Source organism: Nematolebias whitei, chromosome 19, assembly GCF_014905685.2.
Source record: "Nematolebias whitei isolate Nwh7 chromosome 19, NemWhi1, whole genome shotgun sequence".
Lineage (NCBI taxonomy): Eukaryota > Metazoa > Chordata > Actinopteri > Cyprinodontiformes > Rivulidae > Nematolebias > Nematolebias whitei.
The window spans coordinates 7049591-7068626 of NC_056516.1; the positions used below are offsets into that span (position 1 = coordinate 7049591).

Genomic DNA, 19036 nt, shown 5'->3' on the forward strand with positions numbered 1-19036 from the left:
TTATCGATTCGTTGTTGCAGCCCTACTTGACAGTGCTACAAATATGCAGTTTCAGTCAGACTCTGGCTGCATTTTGGACTGAGTGGAGAAAGATTACCCACTGAGAGCCCTGACCACTTCTTCTTTCTGCCACACCCTAACTATGTGAGAGGTTTTTCTGCTGTGGCCTCAATCAAGACAAAATGCAGATCAAAGCTGGACACTGAAAATGAACTCTGAGTGGAAGTGTCACAACTGCAACTCAAGTTTGAGAAGATCTGCAGCAACAAGCAGGCTCACACCAGCCACTGAAAAGAAGTGACGATTAAAGGTGTCGTTTTTGCTCAACAAAGACTGGTATAAACTTGGTATGGTAATAAATTATTTTATAAACTGGGGGGGGGGGGGGAGTTTTGAGACCACTGCTCTGTAGTATTTCTGTCTTACTGTAGTAACGATGCATGTTGACTTCCTGTCTCGTCACTACTTCCTGTAACGTCTCAAATCAACACAGAGCATGTTGGCTTTCATTTGGATTTGGCTGAATGAAACTAAAGTCACTGATATGTGACAACTTGTCAGCATCAGGAACATGATAATAATAAAGTTGTGTCTCTTGATAGCAAATTGAAGAAGTGCGTCAGGTGGGTTCGTACAAGAAGGGCACCATGACTACAGGACACAACGTCGCCGACCTTGTCGTCATCCTGAAAATCCTCCCAACATGTAAGTGATGATCGCACCAGATGTCTGATTAAACTGGTTTGTTTAAATTCTTGTGTACGTGTGTTTGTGTTTTTTGTCCCCCGTGTCCTCAAATGATTGGGGTGGCTGAAGATTAAGCTACGTTGGTCAAGGCCACCATTGGCCACCCCCTGGCTCCTCCATTGCACCTGGTGGTAGATAAAATGTCTCCCTCCAGGATCTGTCGGACCAGAAAATGAAACTAAGCCTCCCTCTGCTCTTCTCCACAGTGTAACTCTTACCCACCTGAATATGTTGCACCACAAACATTCAGGTTTACTTTCAATCCCAGTTCAATTCCAGTCCAGAAAAACACTCATGTCTAAACTACAAACATTCACTGTTCAAACCGCTCAGAGACGAGGCACGTCGGAGGGCTGCCTGTTCTGCTTGGATTATTCTGTTTTCATTCACTGTAGTTCCCTTTTGTAACGTGATGTTACAATTCATTTAATTCGAGTCTTTATCCAGCTTCTCTTCTGGGTCATGGGAGTCACTCGTGTCCATGTCCAGCTATATTTAACTGCTTAAAAATACTAGTTTTTAATGTTTTTTCCTCAAAAATCTGTCAGTCTTTTAGATCTGTCTCAGCCTGAAATAAAAATAATTATATAATTTTAATGATTCTTTTTATTTTAAAGTTTAAAGTTTTTGTTAGTTTGTTCTGGACCCCCTCCTCTGCACAGAGTCAGACCTACTAGTGGGGCTGTGCCTGCTCTTCCTCTCGTTCCTCTTCTAAAATAAATTGTGATCATCCTCTTCATCAACAAAGTCCTCTCTGTCTGACTCAAATCCTGTCCTGTGTCTGAGAGGTTCTGACTCGCTGGTTCCGTCCTCTGGGTCTGCAGCTCGTACTCACGTTTAAAAATCCTCTCATTGTTTTGACTCAAACACATTAAAACTGACTAAACTAAACTTGGATTCTGTTTATTGCATTTATGATGCAATAAAATAAACAAATTTTAAAGGTAACGGATCACTGTAAACTTTGGTTTATTTACATAATGATTTTAATCTCTGGATGTCCGGCCCCCGAGCTGTTGGCAGAAACTGTGGTCCCTGAGCAGTTTAGTTGAATAGCCCTGCTCTAAAAATCACAAATCTCTCAAACCTCATGACTCACTCTCGCTGTGACTTGATCGCGCTGAACTCCGTTCAACTTCACGTCTTTTTCTTCTTCCTGTAGATTTTTTTTGGCTCTTAGCAAATACCTTCAAACCTCTGTCAGAAAAAAGGGGGGATGTTGTTTATCTGTTTGGTGGGGGTGGGCGGTGAAAGTGGAGGGTGATGTGGGTGTTTTGTTCCCGACACTGCCCGTCTTTGCCGCAGCCTCTGTAACACGGTTCAGACATGACGATGATTTTCAGAAAACCATGTGGCGTGGATTATTGATCATAACTCTGGTTTTACTTGGCCTATCAGCACAATTTAAAAACTGGTGTGTAGCTTAAAGCCTGTACTTTTGACAAATTAAAGCCGAGTCTCTGAGAGGCTCTTTCCCACTAGAGCAGCTGAAATCAGTCATTTTGTTGTTTTTTATTGTTGTCTAAAACAGGTCTCTCTTGTAAATGAGTCCTCATGACTTGCTTTGTGCAAAAGTCTGCCCTGATGGAGCGACACTCACCTCCTGCTCAGTTCACGTTTACTTTTTATTCTTCATTAATGACATTATTCCCTGCTGTTTTAAAGTTTGCTCCAAAACAACAGAGTTAAACATCCTTATAGTTCTGACCGACACGGATCATTTAATGTAAATACAGAAGTACTGTAATGAGTAGTAAAACTTGCCAACATTAATAAAATGTTTTTTTTTTTAGTAGATGCCAAGAAGTGTTTGACAACCCAGATACTTTCTTAGTTTGTCCTTGAAGTCTCCTTGAATTTATCCAAGAAAACGATAAGTTATGAAGACCTTTTGAAATTTAGAGATTTTAAAGTGTTTTTTTAATTTTTATTTTTCAGTGGAAGCCGTGGCTGCTCTTGGTAACAAAGTTGTGGAGACCCTTCGCACCCTGGACCCCACAGAAGGTACAGAGTGGTGGACAAGAGCGTCCAGATCGTCGTGATTAAATGTCTGCTTTGATTTTAATGGGGGAGAGGGTGGGAGATTACCCTAAGACCTGGATTATGATCAGATGGTTCCAGTCTGTTCCTCAGAACTTCTTAAAAAGAGTTTCAGGGCAGCAGCTCTGCAGTGAGGAGCTCAGAGTAGAGCTGCTCCTCCACATCGAAAGGAGTCGACTGAGGTGGTCCCTCCATTTGATTAGGATGCCACCTGACTGATGGTTCTGGAGGTCTTCCAGGAGAAGACCCCCCAGGGCAGACCCAGAACTCTCTGGAGGATTGAACATCCCCTGTGGTCTGAGCTGCTGAAGTGATGAACGTCTGGGTTTCTGTGACCCGACCTTGGAAAAAACATGAAAGGATGGATGTATGGGTGAATTATTAGTGTTGCCATAGTAACCAGACGTTTAATACTTTAGTTTTGCAGAAGTCTGAACTCCCTCATGTTGTCATCAAAGTACAGTAACGACACGAACAGAACCCCTCCAGTCTGGGTTCAGTCGGTCTGTTTGAACACCCTCTGGTGTCGATCACGAGATGGAACTTTATTGATCCGCAGGAAGTTGCTGATCATGAGTAACTGGATGTTTTCCCATCATTAGTCATTGTTTGACTGTTTCCAGTCCTCTCCATGCTGACCAATGAGACGGGCTTTGAGATCAGCTCAGCTGATGCTACTGTCAAGATCCTCATCACCACCATTCCACCCAACCTGCGCAAGCTGGACCCAGAGCTTCACTGTAAGAGCTTCACACGTGCACACACGTCAGACATTCAGGGAGTCTCACTTGTTTTAGTTGCAGGCAGAACGTTCGGCTGATTTTCTGCTTCTTGTTACTTCAGTGGACATTAAGGTTCTGCAGAGCGCTCTGGCTGCCATCCGCCACGCCCGCTGGTTTGAGGAGAACGCCTCTCAGTCAACGTGAGGACGTTTGTGCTGTCACATGTTACATGTACCGTTTACAGCATTGGTCCATGACCTCTCACCTGACCTGTCATGATCCTCAGGGTCAAGGTCCTGATCCGGCTTCTGAAGGACCTCCAGCTGCGTTTCTCTGGTTTTGAACCTCTGACTCCATGGATTCTGGACCTGCTGGTGAGTGCCAGTCTCGTATTTAATCATAATATGAACTATTTCAAATATAGTTGCACAGTTGGTAGAGGTGCCACCTCTCAGTGAGGAGGTTGCCGGATTGTCCTTGCTGCGTGGTTTTTCTCTGGGTACTCCAGTTTCCTCCCACAGACCAAAAACATACATGTTAAACTGACTGGTAACTCTAAATTGACTCTAGGTGTGAGTGAGAGAGTGGATGAATGTTTGTCTCATTTGTCTCTGTGTCCCTGTGATGGACTGGAGACCTGTCCAGATGTCCCCCACCTCTCACACAGTGATTGCTGGATATGGACACCAGTGACCTCGCGACCTGGAAAGGAAGAAGTAAAAGAGGGATGGATGTATGTTTAGGGCCTAACATACATTTGATTGTGGTTATTTAAAGTTTGATAGATTTCTCTGACGATAATATTGTGCCAACATGTTTGTCAGATTCTTGTGTATTAGTATTCTTGTAGTATTAGTATTTCACAAATATTTCCAGCACTCTGAACTCAAATTCAGATTTTCTAGCCGATACTTTCTGCCTCTTCTGAAGTCCGGTGTTTTTCAGAGTTTGTTTCAGCAGGAAGTCAGTAAATCAGTGATGTTGATCGTGTTTCAGGGTCACTCTGCCGTGATGAACAACCCGTCCAGGCAGCCCCTGTCCCTGAATGTGGCCTACAGGTTTGTTCTTCCTCCTCCGCCTGGTTTCTGTTGTGTTCTGGAGAAGCTGACTCTGACCTTTGCTCTTGGACCTGGACCCCTGCAGGCGCTGCCTTCAGATGCTGGCTGCCGGCCTCTTCCTGCCCGGCTCTGTGGGCATCACCGACCCCTGTGAGAGTGGAAACTACCGAGTTCACACAGTCATGACTCTGGAGCAGCAGGTATCTCCTCATACGTGGAGCTTCAGTAAACTGTAACGTTGGCTGACTTTTGTGGTTTTTAGGACGTTTTAATTATTCGCGCCTGGAAAGGACTCGGTCCAATCTGTACATAAACCTTTTGTCCCGCCCATCACGTCTGATCCGCTCAAGATAATTTAATGAAACTTCATGCACCGTCACTAGACAGAGTGCCACACACACTTCTCATCCCCCCAGTCTTAAGGTCAAGGTCACACATCAAGGTCGAAGTTCAGAAAAGTTCTTTGCTTGTCCGGATCATTGCTATAGATCTCCATGTAACAGTTTGTCGACAGGCGTTCAATGAGTTGGTGCTGAACTCTTCAAAATAAATGATTTGTTTGAGTCTCAAAGTGTGCGTGCTTGTGTGTGCAGGACATGGTGTGTTTCACAGCGCAGACACTGGTGAGGGTGCTCTCCCATGGAGGTTACAGGAAGATCCTGGGCCTGGAAGGAGATGCCAGCTGTAAGTTTCCTTTTGTTTTTCTTTTTAAAGGGATAATCTGGTCATTTTTCAGTAATTCATTATCAGCCTTGACATGAGTCAGGGAGCAGAGTTTGAAGTTTGGAGTCTGTCCACACTCCATCTACACAGAGCAAGTTCTTCAAAGTCTCACTGGTGAAAGAATGTTGCATCATCTGCTCCAACAGGACACTGTTTGTTTCACTGTTCTCTCAACAGAACGTCGAATGTCCAGAGTTCATTAAACTTTCAGAAACTAATTGTTGACAAACAACAGATGATTTAATTAAAAGTGGCCACCACCGCTGACTCAGTGAGTGAATTTAGAGGCAGCTGAAGAGTAAATGAGAGTTCTGTGATGGAGTTAAACTCAAAGCTCCTCAGATAAATGTTAATTATTTTTATATATGAATGTTTCTGTTCAGAGCTCTGAGATTTGAACTGAATCTTTTCTACAGATCTGATGACAGAGATGTCCACGTGGGACGGCGTGCTCGTCACTCCCTCAGAGAAGGTCTATAAGAAACCTCTGGAGAGGAAGGAGGAGGAGGACGAAGCTCTGGAGGAGGGAGCAGACGAAGAGGACGAGAGCATGGAGACCCAGGAGTAAAGAGGTGAGACGTCTCCTCCCTTTAAACTCAAATCACATTTTAGCACCACTTTTACATGAATTTGAATTCTTTAACAAAACAAACTGTATTCTATGTAAGAACGACCCCATAAGGAAAAAAGAAAGATGTACTGGAACATTTGGGCCAGATTTTAATGAGTTGGTGCAGTTTGTTGACTGGACCATCATAAATCAGATTCTGTGAGTTTGTTACCAAACTAAAGCTCCAGAGTTAATAAATTAAACATCACAAGTTTGACCTTTTCGACCCATATATTGTTCATAAGGACTAATACAAAATATAACTTGACTGTCACACGTTGACTCCTTGTGTGTTAGTCTCCACTACAATTGATGTACGTCATCGTCCCAGAATGCATTGCGTCAGTAAAACTGGTGACGTCCTCAGGTGAAAAATGTAATAAACGTCTTAATTAATTAAGCAGTTTTCACGTGTCCCAATCAATTTTTAGTAGAAGAGAAATAACACGTTAAGGCCAAGATGTGCAGTTAGTCAGAGAGCCCTTTAAGTGTCTTCTAACGTGAAAACTTTATTTAAAATGAAAAGGTGAACAGCTCTCAGGTAACTCCTGGTCTAGTTAATAAAGCCAAGTAGCTCTAAAGCTGCTTCTCTGCTCAGCGTCGGTCAGTCGTGTCTCTAGTCCTTGTTCCTGCTCGCTTTTTGGACCCACCTCAGTCGTGGTTCTAAGCGAGCTGAACTATGCGACGTCAGCAAACTGCAGCTGTTGATTGGCCCGTGGATCAACCACATCTGTGCTTGTAAAGTCCTGTGTTGCCAACTTGGCTACTTAAGTGAGTTTTCAGACCCCTCCAGCATCTTTGAGCATTTTAAATCAACAAATCTAGCTGCTTTTTCTGATGTTTGGAGGCTGCACGTGAAGGAACTAATCATTAACTGTCCTCAGCGGGTGCTGCCTTAAGCCCCGCCCCCTCCCAAAACTCTTGACAGCAAGAGAGACCCTCCCAAAGGAGACGATCTTACTGAGCTTGAGCAGATCTGAATCATCAGTGGTTTGATATGAATCAGCCTGAAAGTTTCTGCACGTCCACGTTGTTCTGAAACCATCAAGTGTCGTCTTCATAACTGGTGGTGTCGTTGTGTCCACAGTGGATCTGTTACCTGTCTGAAGTCCGTCGTCCTGGAGGAACCAACAGAAGAGCTCACCTGGAAGACCAGTCTCTTTAAAGTTTTCATTAGTCTTGTTTTTGTGATGTTTTCACCTGACCTTGTTTTTCTTCTTCCTTTTTGTAAAAGTGGAATAAAAGTGTTGTTTTCAGTCGTGGCTCTTGAGTTTTTATGGATCAGCTTTATTTAGATGATCAGTTCATTATAGCTCTCTGCTCATAGGCAAAGCTAAATAATGTTCATGCTCATGTTTCTGCAGGTTTGTGACCAGAACCCAGCATGAATGTGTGAACAGATGTTGATGCTGCAGAAAATAAATCATTACGTTACAGCAGCCTGACTTAAGATGGCTGCCACAGCCAGCTGACTTGCACACGCACGTCGTTCTAAAGTTTACAGATGTTGAGCGAGGTGGAGCTGAACGTTTGTCGAGACTTCTCAACAGAGGGTAAAGCATGAACAGTTTGTGGGTGATAAGCATTCCTTCCATGAATGCAAAGTATTTAAAATCAGATTTGAACAGATTAAATTTTAACGGATCGTCTCTGGTGCTGATGAACGAGTTGGTCAGCGTCTGTTTAAACTGCAAGGTTCATCAAAAACACTTAACTTTATTCTGAAAACATTTGGCTGAAGGCTGCACCTCCTGGTCCATGGGCTCTTTAACTTTCAGTCTGGTACTAGAAGAAACTAGAGGTGATGATGTAACTGTTGACTTGTGGTTTCACTGGAGACCCAACAGCTTCCTGTGTCCAATCACAAACTCAGAGGCTGAAGTGAGAAGACGTCTTGGTACCTTTCAGTGTGAACTTTAACCTTTCAGTGTGAACTTTAACCTTTCAGTGTGAACTTAACACTCCGCTGGTGCAGTGAAGCCACAACTCGTCTCCACCTCAGGACTGAGGGCACCAACTGGGTCACAAATGGATGGAAACTTTCTGGAACACCAGAACCTGCTGATACCTTTCACACAAATCGTAGTCAGGAGAAAAAGGAAGTTGCCCTCGTTCAAGTTCGAGTTTTACAAATCAGGATATTAAAAATTATCTGGACTTGAGCAGGTTACAAACACCAGGGTGTAAAAACATCAGCAATGAGCTTAGACAAGCACCTGCCATCAATCTGAGAAGGGTCAAAGGTCATTAAAACGATCTGGAGTCCATCGCTCTGCAGAGAAGTGAGACATTTCAGACAATCTTCACAACAGATTCACCCCAAGGTCAGACCATGCAGTGTTTAGAGAAATGAGCTCCATCTCACTCTACAGTCAGTCAGCAGGTCAAAGGTCAGGACAGAAACACAGGTCTGGTTTGTTTGAAGGGCTGCAGGAGAAACCTCTTCTGTCTAAAAACAAGATGGCCGCTCGACTCAGGCGTAAAGTTTCATCTGAAGGAACCACAAGACTTTGGACCAGAACCAGACCAAAGGACAGATGTTTACCCAGAATGCACTGCAGCAAGCAGCTCCTCAGCTGTCAGCATGGTGGTGGAGGCTGATGGTTTGGGCTCCTGTCAGTCACTGAGTGGACCAGAACTCCTCTGTAGACCAAAAGGTTCTGGAGTCAGATGTGAGTCCATCTGTCCAAAAGCTGAAGCTTGGACCAAACTGGGTCCAACAGAACCATGAGCCCAAACACAGCAGCTGATCTACAACAGAACGGGTCAGAAAGAACAGAACCAAGGTGCTGCAGTGGTCCAGTCAGAGTCCAGAACCTCAACCTGATAGAAATATAGAGAGAGCGGAGGAGAAACCTCAATGATGGAAAGAAGAGTGGTCCAGAACTCCTCCACAACCATGAGAGAGATGAAGTCCTACAGAGAACTACTGAGGTTCTGGTTCTGGAGGAGGTTCTACAAGCTGCTGGGTCGGGGTCTTTACACAGCTGCAACATTTGGTTTGATAAATAACGACTTGGTGGAATCTGTTTTTGTTCACTTGAGGTTAAATTTGATTCACTAGAACCTGACGAGACCGGACCAGTTTCAAGGTCCTCAATCTTAAAACCTGCGCACGTCCTCCTAGTCTGAGATGGTGACGTGGACAGAGGACGGGGGACAAAAGGACACTGGAACTTCCTTTAAACCAAAGCTTACACTAAAACAGTGTTAGTAGTTTTAATTTCTTAATAAAACCTCTGAATGGTGGAGCTGAAGTTCACAAGCGTTGCTCCGGCTCTGATGGAAAACTGAAAACTTCCAGGTTTTACGTTCTCTACGTTTGGATAGACGGCTGTTAAAAACGTTAACATTCAGGAAAGAACATTTCTTTTGTTGGGCAAAAAGAAAGATCATAAAACGTCTGTTAGAACTCGAGCCTCCAGAGGAGTTGATCACATGACGTCGGTACAGTTCTGTTCTGAACGGGCCAAACTGGGTTCATGGTTTGAGTTTGAGCCACGGCTGGACGATGGTGAGGATGGAGAGGACAGAGGAGACCAGGCCGCAGGTCCCGACAAAACCCGGCCCGGTCGGGTAGATCCCCAGCCTGTCGAGTGGGATGAAGAGATCACAGCTGTTCTTCAGCAGGTCCAGCAGCAGCGGCGGGTTTCTGTACAGAACCGTCAGAACCTGATGGAGGCGCCTGTGGAGACGGGCAAGAGGAAGAGGCGGAGCTCCGGCAGAGGGAGAGGAGGACGTGGAGAGGGGGTCGGTGAGGAGAGCGCTGCTGTCGGAGGGAGGCGGGGGGGACTTGGTGCCTCTGGAGCGGGTCTCAGAGTCGAGGAGGAGGCGGAGCTCGTACAGGTCTCGGGTCAGGCTGAGGATCAGAGCAAACAGGTAGTACCTGCAGAGAGGAAGCAGAGACAGAACGGTCCTGATCCAGGGGCAGATTCTAGATCTTTTTACAAACAAACAAGTGTTTACCAACAAACAAAAATGTTTTCTCCCACCATCCGTGTCGCAAAACACCATTTTTAACTTTTTACAGGTCAGAGCTGCTTCTGGACGAGGGTTAGAGCAGCTCATAAAAACAGTATTTTATTTACCTTTTTACTGACAAATATTATGAATTTCACCTTTTTACACAACATATTGTGGTTGTTTACCACAATAACACAAACGCAGCATCCAGTGGTCACGGTGAGCAAAAATTTCATATATATATATACACATGTATATATATATATAAAGGTGTTATAAACCCTTCCCACACTCTTGCAATATTCTAAACAATGTTTGTAAACTCTAAAGGCTCTAAAAGACACAGCGTGTCATGATCTCAGCTCCCTGCTTCCTCTACTCTTTGCCACCTGTAAGCGCTGTTGGCCACGCCCACTTCTCCGCTCTGCACGGAGAACAGCTGATCAGCTGCAGCAGTATGGGCTGCACCAAGCTGCAGGAGGAAGCTTTCTACAGCTCTGGGCTGCACACAGGTGCTAAATAATTTTTAAATTATTCATTTTAAATAAAAATGCCATACCGATCATGCGGCTCATACATCAATCAGCCAGTTGTGTGTCATGTCCAATCTTATTTTGAAAAACCGCGATAGAGCGAGTCTGAGATAAACGAACCGCAAAGTAGTGAGGGACTACTGTGATGAAATATAAAGACATAATTTTAATTAGGGCTGTCTGTGTTTTTGTGTTTAAAGTGTGATTTAAGACGATAAGGTTTAAAAAGTTTGGAGGAGCTCATCCTCAGCTCTGTCCTGCAGACACCAAACTGGACCAGAGGACCAGGCTGGAACTGCAGACGGTGAAGTTAAGTCAGTCTCCGTTTGGTTCAGAAGCACAACAAAGAACACCGATTGTTCTACCAGCCACCTGCCTGAAGGACCTCTGACTCCATTTGTGCTGGTCCAGTTGGGCCACGAGGCCTGTTTTTCCTGCCCACAGCACGTTGTCGCAGGCGAAGTACATGGCTCTGTTCAGGTGGCTGACGGTCAGGCAGAGCCTCAGCACGCCGTCAGACAGGTGGATGGTCCGTTTGGCAGCCTGCAGCGCTTCCACAGAGTTCCCCAGACGCAGCACTGCAGATCAGAACACACACACGAGTCACACCAAACATCAAGTCTCAGAAACACACACACCTGCTTCACCTACACTTTCTCGTGAGGCTCATGTGAGCCTCCAGGCTGTTGATTTTCGAGCGGAGCTCCGGCGCTGCCGAGGTCCTGTGCAGAGCGGAGCCGACCAACATGCAGGCGTACTGAGCCGCTCTGAGGACAAACACCCGACCGTTAGAGAGCCGTTTCAGCCGGAAGAGAGCAAAACACAAATATTGGATCGTACACACACAAAGAAACAGCTGAAGAAACACAGAATGTAAACTGTTCGATGAAGAGCACCGTTATCAGATATATTTTGTTTTACTCCATAAAGCAGAAAATACTTCAGAAACAGAGTAAGATTTACTGAAGTTAGTTTTAGGTTGGATGTTCAGCGGAGTCTTCCTCTCGTTCGACCCGATGCAGGCAGTCTGACTTCAGACCTTCAGCCTGCCTCCTCCTCCGACCTGAAGCGGTTCGCTTAGGAACCGTCAAATTACTGAACCAAACACTCTTGAGAAGCAAAAATTAATAGTTGTCATGTCATGATCCAGCGGCACAAAACTGATGTCGCTCTACTACTACACTGGCCGGACGACGCATGGTTGTGTTTGGAGACCGAGCAGAGCTCCCTCTCGTCACTTTACCAAACTGATGAATGTTTGAACGTTGTGCAGATGACAGAAGAACGAGAAGAACTCTCATCGGCTTCATGGAGTCAAACACGACTGGAGGTCAATAAATCTGCAGCTTAACAAACGATTTGTCAGTGGACAATTATGAAAACGCGTCTCGATCTGACAGTTTACTCATCTGCAAAATCACACCACGAACAAATCACCCATGTGAGCAAAGGGCGTGAGGCTCAGACATTTTTCCTTCTTTCAGCTGCTCCCTTCTTCAGGGGTTACCACAGTGAACTATCTCACACGAAGACAATTGTTCTTATGTCGGATGTCCTTCCTGACACAACCACAGACCACTGAGCTACCACAGCCCTCTGTGTGGAGCGGAGAGCTGCCAGCTAGGGGGGCAGATGGGGGGGGGGGGGGGTTAAGGGCCTTGCTCAACCACTGGAAGCTGCTGGTTGGTGGTTTTCCTGCTGAGAAATTATTTGATTAATTTCTATTTTATTCTCTGCGTTTTAAAGCAGGTCACCCCTTTCCTGGCAGTGTCCACGGACAACTCACCACCTTTGTTGACCTTCTCATGCATGAATGTATTATGACGTCATTGTATGTTGCTGTTAATGTTGAGAGTAGGCCTGTCGTGATGAACAATAAATCAATTAATCACATGATAAATGAAAATTATCAACATCATTTTCATTTATCAGCTTTATCGTTTCTTCATGTCTCTCTCTTTCTACTGAAGACACTGGATGATAAGAGGATGAACTCCACTTCACTGACCCCTCACTTTCTATTTTCTTTAAAAGAGGCTAATCTGAGAAGCTAAGCTAACAGCCCAACCTCGGGAAAAAACCTCTGTCTTGTCGAAGCTCCAAAATTCACGGATGAAACCCGTGCCTTCGTGTAAAGTTTTTTCTCTGCAAAAAGAAGCTGAGAACTTGTTTACTGATTTTTTTTATTAAAAGCTTTGTGTGAAAAATGCTATGCTAAAGAGCTCAAACCACACTGAGCGTCTGCCATTCTGAGAACTGAAGAGAGACAGCTCATGTCACGTCAAGGGGCCTCCCTCCCATTTTTCTTAAAGAGACACACTGCTTGCTCCCTCACTGTCCATCCTTCATTTCAAACAGTCTTATACGACCATCCGGCAGTCAAAAAAGGTACTACACGCAAAACAAATTAACTAACATTTCTTCTGAAATTTGACAATAATTACTAATTATTGTCAAATTTCAAACAATATTATCGTTTATTGCAATAATTTCTGAGGCAATTAATTGCCCAGCAAAATTTGTTATCACGACAGGCCTAGTTGGAAGGTCTTTTTTTGCATCTTTTACACTGTGCCCCAGACAGGACATGGTGTGAGATGTGGTATTTTTACTTCCTCCACCCTCATCTGAAGAAAGGAAGAAACAAACACATCTACTTCCCCCCAACATGACGTTCTGCGGTGGAAGTGGTCTCCAGCTACAAGTACTTGGGTGTGAACCTGAACAACAACCTCAGCTGGAGCAACAACACCACCAGCCTGATCAAGAAAGCTCATCAGAGACTCTACTTCCTCAGACGGCTGAGGCGAGCTGGTCTGGGAAGCTCAGTCCTCACCTCCTTCTGCAGGTGTGCAGTGGAGAGCATCCTGTGCTCCAGCATCAACGTGTGGCATGGAGGCTGCACAGCTGCAGAAAGAAAAGCTTTGCAGAGAGTGGTGAAGGCTGCACAGAAATCTGGTGGAGTCAGTCTCCCCACCATCACAGACATCTACACCTCCAGATGCAGGAAGAGGGCCACCTGCATCATGAAGGACCCCACTCACCCAGCACACACACTTTTTGTCCTGCTCCCCTCAGGAAGGAGGTTGAGGAGCATTAAGTGTAGAACCATTAGACTGAGGAACAGCTTCTACCCTGAGGCTGTTAGACTCATGAATCTCTAACCAGAATAATCACTGTGAAAAACCATATCATGTTGCTGCTGATCTGTTTCATGTTGCTGCTGATCTGTTTCATGTTGCTGCTGATCTGTTTCAATGTTGCTGCTGATCTGTTTCATGTTGCTGCTGATCTGTTTCATGTTGCTGCTGATCTGATTCATGTTGCTGCTGATCTGATTCATGTTGCTGCTGATCTGTTTCATGTTGATTTGTTCATTCGTGCTCGTCTGCTCACACAGACTCATGTTCATGTTTGTGCTGATGTTCAATGTTTTTATGCTATTAGTGCTTAGTGTATATTTAGTTGATGTTTTTCTTAGTTCATATCTTAGATGTTATTACTGTTTTTCTTTTACATTTTATTGTTGGATGTAACTGGGACCTTGTGTACAGAAATTTGTCCCACCACATGTGGTGGAACGACAATAAAGACTCTGACTCATGTTCTCTTTTCCTCATCTACTCTGTAAGTTGTATGTAACAGGTCTCGCTTGTAAATGGGTCCTTGAGGTTCAACGGGAACTAACATGTATAAATAAAGGTTGAATGAAAAAAAAAAAGAACAGTAAAAATAAAATTTGTTCTGTTGTGGTTCGTTTCCTTTAACAAATCACGAGCTTGAAGACTCCAGTTATGCTTCAAAAAGAACAAATCAACACTGAATAAATGTTTCAAATACAGCTTAAATTAATTACACTAGTTTTATTCCTGTTTACAAACAATGAGGTGGCTTTCAGTTTGATTAACTGGATAAGTTCATGGCAAAAACCAATGCAGACATGTTCCTGTTTTTAGTTTTCTACATCGCCTTATGTTACAACCTAGCTGGGGGTTCTTCCTTCACTTTTTAATACCAATTTCTTCCACTTGTTCTTCTCAATGCTTCTTTTACGATTGTCCACTGTTGTCATCACTCTTTGTTAAAACCAGAACGACTCCTTGAGGCTCAGTGGGATTAACCTGTATAGATAAAGGCTGAATGAATGAAAACTACTAGTTTAATCGGAAAGGGGCCTCAGTTGTCAATGGAGTTGTATTATTAATTAAACCATTTCAGCATTCTACAGGGAATACTTCACGATGAGGAGATGTTGAGGGAAAACAGGCTCAGTGATGATAAATGGAAAGGGGGAGCGAGGAGCCCCCGTGTTCAACAGGACGGAAACATCTGTGGTGTCCTGGTCAAAGTAAGCCGAGAACTTTTTGTTTTAATCATGTCATGCATCATGTATGTGTGCTGTTAAAAGTGCTCTGAATCTGTAACTATTAAAGATCATTTAAATGTATATCTTCATAAGAGTTAGTGTAGCCAGACTACATGTGTTTTTGTGTACCTGGAGTATTACTGATCCTGAACTTCTTAATGGATTGTGTGTTAGTACAACAGAAGCACTGGAGTTGTTGCAACATAACAGGTGGTATTTGTATTGAGAACTGCGTCAGCATTTTTTAAATCTGTTGTTTGGACATGTTTATATGTGTGTGGATGTCTTCTGTAATGCGTGTCCACATGTAACTCTGACCGGCTCTGTTGCATTATCGTGCTAAGAAAAATAAACAGACTGCATTGTTGTGCGTTGTGTTCAGAAAAGCATTGAGGAAAGCGGGTCGGAGGAGGGAGCATGCAGAGGGTAGCTGCCCGGGATCAGATGGCCAGAGGAAGACACCGCTGAATCTGCGGAGCGCGAACATCCAACCTGAAGCTAACTTCACCGGACTTCACACAAACCTGACAAGAAACAAAGTGGGAAAACTTTAGACACTTTGCATGACACTACATCCAAACAGGTACCTCCCTGGTATTTGTCAAATACCCACAAAGTGCATACCAGGTACTTACAAGGTAACAAGTTACTTCATAATACAGCCTGGTTCTTATAGGTACCAGTACACACTAGGCAAGTACCTTGTACTAGCTGGTCCATACGTATACATAGATACCAGGTACACACATGGCATGAACCAGGTCTTCCCCCTGAAGGTACCTGGACTGCATCTTGGAAGTAATCAATGCTATCACTCAGTATTATCTCAGGTGAGCACTGGCCTGTATTATTTTGTTTTCCGCCTCAGTTTGAAGAATGAAACCAACAAATCAAATAAAAACTGATTAATCTGTTTGTAAATCAAAAGTAAACGTGGTATTTTTACCTGAATCCTCGTTCCTTGGCTTGACTCTGAGCGCTGAACCGAACCCAGGAGTCCATTCTGACACCGACTGAACTAGCTCCGTTTTAGCTTCTACTTCAGCTGCTAGCTGAACGCTAGCTCTGTAGCTGCTTTACGTTTTATCACATAAATAACCAACTCCACTGCGGTCATCTGTAAATGTTGTATTAAGTTCTGCCCGTCGACTTCCTGTACAGTCGCATCAACTTCCGGTAGCAAACGTCAGTGACGTCATGCACTGCCCTCTAGAGGCGAGCACTGTGTACTGCACCCGTTCCTTCAGTCATTTTAGGCCAAATATGAATAGAAGCTTCTAAACTTGTACTATTTTAATGTTTATTCTATGAGAGATTATTATTTACTGAAATAAGATTCCATAAATGTCCCGTTTTAGTTACATCCTTCACTACATTTAGTCTTTTAAACACTGCTTTCAAACTCTTAGTTTAAAAAAAAAAAAAATTAATTCAGAGGCCTCTCCTGTGAAGCGCAGCTTTCTGGAGGGTTTGACATGCACGGATCCACTGATGAGACACTTCACACCCATCCGAGGGGCTCAAACCATCGCACCACACAGTCAAAAATGGTGATGACCAAAAAAAAATGTAATTTCAATACTTATTCAACTAAAACCCAACAAACTGTGGTTTGAACCTTCTGAGTAGTAGTTCATATAATGTTGTCAAATTTATTTATAAAGCACATTTAAAAACAGCAGTTATCCAAGTTTTAAACAATTAAAAAAAAACAATGGCACCAATTTAAAGAAAAAAAAATTAAAAGCATAAAAAAAGACCCCACAAAGCAATCAAATACTAAATCAATTCATGCCGTGTTAAAAGTCAGCGAAAACAGATGTGTCTTTAGCGGATTTAAAAACAGGAAGTGTCCTGTCTAATGTTGGGGGGGAGATTGTTCAAGAGTTTGGGGAACACAACTGAAAAAGCCCGATCTCCTGAGCTTCAATCTAGATTTTGGTACAACCAACCAGCTGATCAGATGATCTTGGTGCCTGAGAAGGAACATCTGGTTGAAGTAGCTCAGAGAGATGAGGGTTCAAGGTCGTTTCTATTCTGATACGTACAGGGAGCCAGTGAAGGGAGGACAAAAAACTGGAGAAATATGATCAAACCCACAGGTTCCTGTTTAGAGCCGAGCTGGAGACGTGACTCACCCCAACATAAAGCACGTTACAGTAATAATTAAACGAGTCCAGATTTAGACACAGACACATAAATATCAAATACGAAAAGTAGATCAAGCATGCGCCTGGGAGTTAAAGTGTTTGTGCTCAATCTGTCTTTTGTTGGCATCAAACAGGAGCATTTAATCCAAACACTCCAACAGATCATCTGGGATTAAAAGTCTTCACCTGCAGCTTCACACAATAACTTAAAGTTGTTGTTTTTTATTACGACACAGAGGAAACATTAGACAAGCGGACATTAAATATTAGAGGAAGACGAGGGTTATCATGTCCAGGCCTCCGAGGTGAAGGGGGGTCAGGGTTTACTGGGGGAGCGAGAGGCGAACACTCCTGATGCTTCCAGCATGGTCTTCCTCCGAGCCGTCTCTTTGGCCACGTTGTGGTTGAGTCGTCGGAGGCGTTCCTGTGGACGCAGTAATCAGATTACTGTCTGCAGCTGACACGACTCGCCGCTGTTCCAAGTCTTTTGTTATGTGTGTTTGTATGTTAGCAAAATCTCTCATGAACCACTGGGTAGGTTTCAATGAAGCCATCAGGAAGTAATCACTGGGTGTACATTCATAACTGACTAACCAATTCAAGATGGCCGCTACAGCCAGCCGACTTTAAGCAACACAAAAGTGGCTGTACCTCAGACAAGGAGCTAAGATTTGGTGTGGTAGTAGCTGAGAGTCATAAGTGCTTCTTATTGTGCGACCTTCACCTAAAGCATTAACTGTTGGGAGTTAACCTCGTCTGTCTGTTAGCAAAATAACTCAAACTACCGGACAGATTTTAACACAAGTTAAGGGCGACATGCATTCCTTCAGCTGGTTAGTGACCTGAGCGTTCTGCAGGATGTTGTTCACGAGCACCACTCTTCTTCTGGCATTCAGCAGCTTCTTCACGTACGGGTCCAGGTCCAGCGCCACCTTCTGGTTCTCGTTAATCCTGCACAACTCTGTGGAGACGGAACATGGATCAGGACCGAGTGGGAACCTCTTCGCCGATTTATCTATTTAGAAGTTTGCTTCATTTGTTTGATAAATTAAATTGTTTGAACAGACAGAAAAACATTATTTACCCGTGGCCAAATTGTCCAGATGCTCCCTTAGCTCCACCTGGCTTTCTCTGCAAAGAGCAAACGATTAACAACCAGAGTGATGTCACTTCCTGTCAACGTGACCGCTGAAGGACTTCTGCTGAAGAGGTTTCATTTCAAAACTCATGATGTGAGCTGAAATTGAACAGCTGGCATTTGCTGAAAGCAGCAGAGAAACAGCTGAAATGTAGCAGAATAAGCTGAAACAGACAGAGGCTGAATAAATTACAAAGCTGAAGCAAAAAAGTATCTGAAAAGCTAAAAAAAAAAAAAAAAAAAAAAAAATCGAGCTGAATTTAGCAGAAATTTGAAATGATTAGAAAGAACTGATATTAGCACAAAAAAGGCAAAAAAGGCTAAAATTAGGAAAAATACATACGTAGTAGCTGAAACTACAGACAAAAATTGAATTTAGCTGAAAAACTTTGAAAGGGGCAAAAGATGCTGAAATCAGCAGTCAGACCCTGAACAAAAGCACAAAAAGACAAAAATCTGCATAAAGGAGCTGAACACCAGCTGAAGCTGAACATCAGCTGAAATGAGCAGGTTGCAAACAGCTGAAAGGATCTGAAGGAGGTGAGGAGAGCTCCATCCATTTTCAATGAGATTAAACATGGCCGACAAAGCTAAATATTGCAAAAAGTAAAAACTGCAAATATCAAAAGTCACAGCAGGAATGTCCTAAAGGAGCTGAAAGTTTTGAGACTGTGAAATAAACAAACAGTGAAAAAAACAAACAGTGAAAAAAAAAAACGGTGAAAAAAACAAACAGTGAAATAAATAAACAAACAGTGAAATAAATAAACTGTGAAAAAAAACAAACGGTGAAAAAAACTAACAGTGGAAAAAACAAACAGTGAAAAAAAAAAACGGTGAAAAAAACAAACAGTGAAATAAATAAACAAACAGTGAAATAAATAAACTGTGAAATAAATAAACAAACAGTGAAATAAATAAACAAACAGTGAAATAAATAAACTGTGAAAAAAACAAACGGTGAAAAAAACAAACAGTGAAAAAAA

General features: G+C 43.4%; 3 protein-coding genes across 3 annotated transcripts in view; 1 reads left to right on the plus strand and 2 right to left on the minus strand.

Moving 5' to 3' along the window:
- Positions 1 to 7132, plus strand: part of LOC119426040 (interleukin enhancer-binding factor 2 homolog) — a 40158-nt gene extending 33026 nt beyond the window's left edge. The window contains exons 2-11 of the mRNA XM_037693598.1: positions 603 to 705; positions 2686 to 2751; positions 3411 to 3527; positions 3631 to 3709; positions 3796 to 3883; positions 4506 to 4567; positions 4653 to 4767; positions 5161 to 5251; positions 5707 to 5862; positions 6988 to 7132. Of these exons, the coding sequence (XP_037549526.1) occupies positions 603 to 705; positions 2686 to 2751; positions 3411 to 3527; positions 3631 to 3709; positions 3796 to 3883; positions 4506 to 4567; positions 4653 to 4767; positions 5161 to 5251; positions 5707 to 5858 (873 nt within the window). The 3' untranslated portion in view covers positions 5859 to 5862; positions 6988 to 7132. The remainder of the gene's footprint in view (positions 1 to 602; positions 706 to 2685; positions 2752 to 3410; positions 3528 to 3630; positions 3710 to 3795; positions 3884 to 4505; positions 4568 to 4652; positions 4768 to 5160; positions 5252 to 5706; positions 5863 to 6987) is intronic.
- Positions 7133 to 9235: 2103 nt separating this feature from the next.
- On the minus strand, positions 9236 to 15934 carry LOC119425279 (peroxisomal membrane protein 11B). Its single transcript, XM_037692802.1, has 4 exons — positions 15709 to 15934; positions 11048 to 11163; positions 10773 to 10974; positions 9236 to 9786 (listed from the first exon to the last, which is right to left on the minus strand). The coding sequence occupies exons 1-4, from the start codon at positions 15762 to 15764 to the stop codon at positions 9381 to 9383; spliced, it is 780 nt and encodes a 259-aa protein (XP_037548730.1). The 5' UTR covers positions 15765 to 15934; the 3' UTR covers positions 9236 to 9380.
- Positions 15935 to 17228: 1294 nt separating this feature from the next.
- Positions 17229 to 18610, minus strand: LOC119426041 (SNARE-associated protein Snapin-like). Its single transcript, XM_037693599.1, has 4 exons — positions 18570 to 18610; positions 17997 to 18043; positions 17755 to 17873; positions 17229 to 17336 (listed from the first exon to the last, which is right to left on the minus strand). Exons 1-4 carry the CDS (start codon positions 18608 to 18610, stop codon positions 17229 to 17231), a joined length of 315 nt encoding a protein of 104 aa, XP_037549527.1.
- Positions 18611 to 19036: the final 426 nt, after the last annotated feature.

What these genes read in the sequence shown, in the direction of transcription:
- LOC119425279 (XM_037692802.1), bottom strand. Translation starts at nt 15,764, where the DNA reads ATGGACTCCTGGGTTCGGTTCAGCGCTCAGAGTCAAGCCAAGGAACGA. An exon ending in GCCAAGGAACGAGGATTCAG is followed by an intron (nt 11,164 to 15,708) that starts GTAAAAATACCA and finishes GTTTGTCCTCAG; the next exon opens with AGCGGCTCAGTACGCCTGCA. An exon ending in TGGAGTCAGAGGTCCTTCAG is followed by an intron (nt 9,787 to 10,772) that starts GCAGGTGGCTGG and finishes TCCTCTCTGCAG; the next exon opens with GTACTACCTGTTTGCTCTGA.
- LOC119426041 (XM_037693599.1), bottom strand. Translation starts at nt 18,610, where the DNA reads ATGGATGGAGCTCTCCTCACCTCCTTCAGATCCTTTCAGCT. An exon ending in TCTGGACAATTTGGCCACGG is followed by an intron (nt 17,874 to 17,996) that starts GTAAATAATGTT and finishes CCGTCTCCACAG; the next exon opens with AGTTGTGCAGGATTAACGAG. An exon ending in ACATCCTGCAGAACGCTCAG is followed by an intron (nt 17,337 to 17,754) that starts GTCACTAACCAG and finishes CTGCGTCCACAG; the next exon opens with GAACGCCTCCGACGACTCAA.